This window comes from Gymnogyps californianus, chromosome 2 (genome assembly GCF_018139145.2).
Source record: "Gymnogyps californianus isolate 813 chromosome 2, ASM1813914v2, whole genome shotgun sequence".
Classification (NCBI taxonomy): domain Eukaryota; kingdom Metazoa; phylum Chordata; class Aves; order Accipitriformes; family Cathartidae; genus Gymnogyps; species Gymnogyps californianus.
The window spans coordinates 153,029,082-153,035,081 of NC_059472.1; the positions used below are offsets into that span (position 1 = coordinate 153,029,082).

General features: G+C 51.3%; 1 protein-coding gene across 15 annotated transcripts in view; it reads right to left on the reverse strand.

The window, feature by feature from the left end:
- The window catches only part of PARD3 (par-3 family cell polarity regulator), a 462,214-nt gene extending 458,832 nt beyond the window's left edge, over nt 1-3,382 (reverse strand). For all 15 annotated transcript variants that reach the window (XM_050915860.1, XM_050915861.1, XM_050915856.1 and 12 more), the window contains exon 1: nt 3,247-3,382. In XM_050915860.1, coding sequence (XP_050771817.1) covers nt 3,247-3,366 — 120 coding nt within the window. In that variant the 5' untranslated portion in view covers nt 3,367-3,382. The remainder of the gene's footprint in view (nt 1-3,246) is intronic.
- Nucleotides 3,383-6,000: the final 2,618 nt, after the last annotated feature.

Here is a 6,000-nt window from a genome sequence, read left to right on the forward strand (position 1 = left end):
TTTGCTTGTTCATTCCCCACAAACACAACTTGCAGAAAAAATGGATCATGTTTCAGACAAAAAGCTTCTTCCAGAATAAAGCAAAGGAACAGAAAGATTTCCTATACATGCTACACAGACCAACCTTCAAGCACAGCCTGTCACATTAATAACTTATTCCACACCTAAAGATTTTGTATTGACAGCAGTGTTAATCCATAATGAATTTTTAGAGATTTGTGAATCCTAATCAAAGACAATTGCATCCAGAATTAACTGCAGTAACTAGGTGCGTTATCTATATGCTTTTTAAGTCTTAAAATTTTACAGAGAGGAGAACCTTACTATTATGTGGATTATTTTCCATAAGTATTTTTTCTACTCTTGACGTGTCTCTTCAACCTAAATAATATCAAGCCAGAAAACTGAGGTCAAATTTTGAAGTTACTCGCTCCTGGCATTCCACAAGCACGATGCCAGGCTGCCTCATCACAATTGCACAGGTACGCCAGAAGTGCTCACCATGCAGATCACTTATTGCTAATCACAACCTGGAAACCGTGACAAAGCGGGAGGTAATCTGGGAAGGGCTGACAACTTAGTTCTCAGAGGCTTCAAGCAGTTCTCCTGAAGGAACTGCTGCATACAGCAGACACACACATTTTTGCAGGATGAGAAACGCTGGTTTTCCTGTAAGTATGAAAACCATAAACTTAATTCAAATATTTTGAATAATCTTCCACCAGATACGCTTTTTTCCATAACAGCACAGTGGTGGTGAAGCAGATTTCAGTGTCAGCTTGATACCAGCTGCCAGATCGTACATTCATATGTGCACACATACTTTCATCCTCTCAGTTTAGGAATTACTTTGTCCCCTCTCGTCTCTTTCTGAAGTGAAGATTTGCTCATCTGCTACACTAGCACAGAGAGAAACCACCTAACTGCTGTAGAAAGACAGTCATCTATGAAATTCTGCCATTGAAACTGTAAAATTACTATGTTACTCTACAGCGAGCACAGCAAACAGCACTACACATTTACTTACAAGACACCGCGGATCCACCTTCTTACTACCTAAACATCACCGCAGAAAATCTTCAGTGAATTTAAGTTAAAAATAAGGTTTGACAGTGACTGTGTAAAACACAGAGAAAGCCCACGGACTCTGCTACTGTGTTTTCAACCACAGTATTTCCATATAATAGAAACAATCTCAGTAATTACGGCTACCTCAAGTCCATACCAGTGGCATATAGCATAACCACCATATAAATACTAATAAATAAAACCACCATGTCATTTTAAACCCAGGATCGGGAGCTTTGGGGACTAGGGGCCAGTCAAAGTCGGGCTGCGGGCTGCACCTCTGCAAACTGTCGTTTTAGTAAATACATCAGCATATTCAAAGAAGAGTTACATTTTTATTTTTTCGTGTTTCCACAGGTGGGCCACTTCTTGCCTGAACAAACCCATGCCATTTGCAATCATGTAATCTTTCCCTGGTGACTGGCATGTGTTTCTCCTGTGCTCACTACTGCAATCACTTCCAGGCTCAACGTTATACTGCAGAATGTAATTGCCATCCCTTAATACAACTTAACAGTTGGAAACCAGGACACAGTCCAGTGCCACGTGAGTTACGCGGGCCACAGTTTTGGAACACAACACTTCAAAATAATTAATTTTATTAATGTTGTAACACTGATGAACAAATTCTGCAAACACTTCTCATCTGAATGGCCCGATGAGGCATTCGGTGCTTCTCCAAGGGACACACGTTACTGTTCACTGGTTTACCTTAACCAGAAAGGTACTTTCGGCCACCATCTCCTACGTGCAGGTAGATTACCATGTGCATTAACTGTTGTACATAAATAACACCTGGTATTCAGCAACAGCCGTATCCTAGTGAATCATTTTACTCTTTTTCCAGCCAGAATCACAACTGTGTTACAAGAGGAATAATAAAAATAAAGAGAGAATATATTTGTTCTCTCCAAAACCACGTTCTTCAGGAATCAAGTGGGGAGGTGATGGGAACCTCAGTTACTTTTCTCCTCCCAGCAACTAGAACTGTCTCTGAGAAAACTGATTTTAAAAATTTTATTGGGAATCCCTTCAAACCAATCAACATACTGTTCACAGTATTCCTTCCACTGCAGGTTTCAGAGAGGCTGGGAGTCAGCATTTGCCAAAGCAAAACTTACAGGTTGAGAAGTGTAAAGCATGTCAGAAGGGCTAAGGGGGAAAAGCGCACTCAGCTGCATGGATGGATCAGGTAGAGCAAAGAGGAAGGGCACTGCTCAAGTTCTCAGCCAACAACGATCATATTGTCCCAACAAACCAGTTGATTAAAAAGAAGTTTGCAGCAACAAGAAGAAAGTAACGGGGGGGGGGGGGGGGGGAGAAAAAAAGAGGGAAGAAAAAAAAACAAAGCCCAACAAGTCGCCTGCGGAGGGAAAGCCAAGTGTGCAACTGCCTGCACATCCACAGCCAGGGATTTCAACATGGGGCTGAGGGAGGCCGGCGCAGGCGGCACTCGGGATCAGCCCCGCCGCGGGCCGAGCCGGCGCTCCCCGCACCCCGGGACACCGCGGATGCCTCACGCACAGGCGGAGCCTTCCCCCCACACGCCCCCGGGAGCGGGGCAGGCGCGGAGGCTGCGCGGGCGGCCACGCTGCTGCGGGGGCCCCCCGGACCCTGGTCCGGCGCGGGGGGGGGCGGCCCGCGGGGCGCCGCCGGACGCCCCTGCAGCCGGCTCCCCTCCCACCGCCCTCCCCGCCGGGCCTGGAGGGCCGGGAAGCCTGGGGCTGGATTTCCAGCCCTCCGCGGCGCCTCCCGCCCGGCCCGCGGCGCCTCGGCCCCGCCGCCCGCCCCGGGGCACACCCGGCACCGCCGGCCTCCGCGCAGCTTTCCCGACCGGGCTCGGGCGGCCCCCGCACCGGCACCCCCGGGGGCCGCCACCTCGCCGCCAGGCACCGGTGAACAAAGGGCCGAGGCCCGCCAGGCGCCCGCGGCCGCGGGGAGCCGCGCTGGGGCCGCGCTGGCCGCCGCGGAGGGGCCGCTCCCTCCCCCGGCCCGCCGCCCCCCCGGCTCCCTTCGGCGGCGCCGGGCACACGGTCCCCGGAGGACTCCGCCGCCGCCGGCCGCCCCCGGCCCCACTCCCGCCGCCCCGGCGGGGCAGCCCGGACTTTCCCCCTCGCTTCCCTCCCCACTCCGGGAAGCGCCATATTGATCGCGGGCGCCGCTCCCCGCGCCCCTCACCTTGGCGATCGCCTTCTTGTACCGGGTCACCGCTTGCTGGATCAGGCTGAAAACTTTCATGTTCCCGTCCCCGCAGGGCACGACCACCCGCGTCCTCCCGAAGCACACGGTGACTTTCATCCTGCGCGGCCGGGGGGCTCCCGCGTCCCTCCGGCCCCGCGCAGCCTTCCTCCTCCTCCTCCTCCCGCCCTCCGCCACGGCCGCCCCTCGGCGGGGCGCGGCGCTCAGCCCCCGCCACCGCCGGGCTGCCGCTGCGGGCACCCTGCCTCCGCGGCCGGCGCGGCGAGGGGAGGGCAGTGCAGCGCAAGAGAGGGGGGCCGGCGCTGCCTTCCCGGGGGAGCGCGGCCGAGCGGCGAGCCGGGGGCCGCTCACATGCCGCGGCGCTGCCCGCTGCCTACGGCCACCTGCTCGGCGCCTGCCCCGGCGCGCAGCGGCGGCGGGCGGGGCGGTGGCGGCGCTGCCTCCCCGCTCCGGAGGCGTGGGGCGGTGCGGCGGGGCGGGGGCAGCCGGCCGGCTCCGCGGGGCGCCGGGCAGCGCGGACGGGGCGGGGGGAGGCACGGTCCCTGCCGGGGTGCGGGCCCGGCGGCAGCACGACCCGCCCGGCGCTTGGTCGGAGCCGGGGGGTGCCCGGACCGAGCCCCGGGGGGTGCGGCGGCCTCCGCCTCGCTCTGCCATGCCGGGGCCCGTGGCCGCGGACCCGGGGCCGAACCGGCACAAGGAGCCCCGCAAAATCCTCAGCCCTCGCCCCCGGTTGGTGCACTCGGGGGAAGGACGGGCACTGCTCGCTGCTCGTTCTCGGGGCGCTGCCTGCTGCCACTCTTCCTCAAACAGGTGAGTGCGGGGAAAGCGAGACATTGAACCAGAGAGAACGTGCGCTGCTGGAAACAGAAGCTTTCTGCTCTCCCTCCTGGTGTTTGGGGAGGGCCACCGTACGCAGACGAAATCAGATGGTCTCTACGGTCCTTTGGGCGTCTGTTAACGCAACAGAACCAACACAGACCAAAAACTGGTGCATCATCAGTAACCTCAGCGTCAATGGAACTGCTGAGCAATCTCCTACTCAAAGCCATCAGAAGTGAAACGGTTTTACAGATATCACTCACATTTTTTCATGGATTTCACTGAGGACAATGGAGTTACACAGTTCACTGGACATTCAGTATGGCCTGACAACGTATTTCTTTAGGGTAGAAATGGTGAAACAATTCAAATTAACTGCAGAGTGAAGGGAGACTTTGGAGGACAGGAAGGCAGGGGGAAAAAAGCTTTTTTTTTTTTTTTCCTGAGCTTATACACGGTACTAGAGACACAAAGTTCAAGTAAGCTTTGTAGCACATAACGTCAACATCCTTCTGCTACTACACAGGGCACCTCAGCACATCTCCTCTGGTCCTCCCTGCCCGGCAGCTCAGCTGGCAGTCCACTCTTGTTCCCATAGCAATAGTATTAGTAACTTTAAGAACTTCAAACCTGGTACAAATGGCAAAGCTATCTGCGGTTTAGTAGGTACACAGTTAAGGAGCAGAATTAATGATATTCTTAAAACATCAAAGGTGAAATTATTGCCCAGTTAAGTCAAGGGTAAGGTGAGAATGGCACCCCTAACCCTTTGCATTCCAGTTAGGAGTTTCCAGTGAAGAAAATGGAAGAGTCAGTTTATATTAGTTTGGTCCCATGTGTATCTGGTCCAATTTAATTGAAATCCATAGAACTTTTTCTACTAACTGCAGTTTTGGAAAGCTTTGGGACACTCACAAGATCAAAGAGTCCACCTGTTGACCTACAGATAATTCTACGCTTAGATGTTAATTTTATTACCATTACCTGCCTGAGTTATCTGAACTAATAAGATAGGTGAGGATCTGAATCTGAATTCTATATGAGAAACAGTACATCTGTATGTTAAAGCAGGAAACAAGCACATCTGCCATGTTGTAATATTCTATCATATCCCCAGTGTTCACCTGTGTGGAATAAAGGCAGCATGCAGGAGTTCAGAAAGGCAGAAATGAAATAAAACTGGAGTAAACAGTTTACAGTTCATGACTGAGACAACTGAGCACACTTTGCATTTTTATGGCCATAGCTCATCAAATTTGTTATTGGAAAATGTTGAAAATTTCCATTAACCTGCTGTTTCTATACTTTCTAGGTGATCATAAGAGCTGCTGGGAACGTACTGAGAGGATGAAAGAGGTATAAAACCTTGGTTTAATAGACATCACCTGAGAAACTTGCAGAAACAGCTGTAAAAATGTGAAATCAATAGAGGCTCTTCCAAGACTGTCTTTAACAAGCAATTTTACAGTGGCATAGACTTTGTAATGTTCAACATTATACTTCAGTTGTCATTTGCATTTATCTGCTGAAACATAATGTTGCATATCAGGAACTTTACCACACTGCTGTAAAACTTATTATTAGATATAGTTGCTGGTCAACAGTAATTATTTCACTGTTCAGACACAGCTACAGGTTTTTCATGTTTTTCTGTGATTTAATTCCTGCCTTTACTGTCTTCAGCAAGCTTCTTGGCAGTTTTCCCAGCTGTTCTAACAGTCTCCTGGAAAAAAAAAAAACCAACGTAAAACAGTTTAGAAACAAATACTGATAGTTTTTCTATTAAATGTGTAAAACGGGAAATTTCAGTAGTGAAGTACAAAGAAAACAAGTTTATCTTGAGATCTGATTTAAGGCCAAAACTTAAAGACTCACACATGAATAGTGATAGTACTAAGAGGAACGAGGACCTCT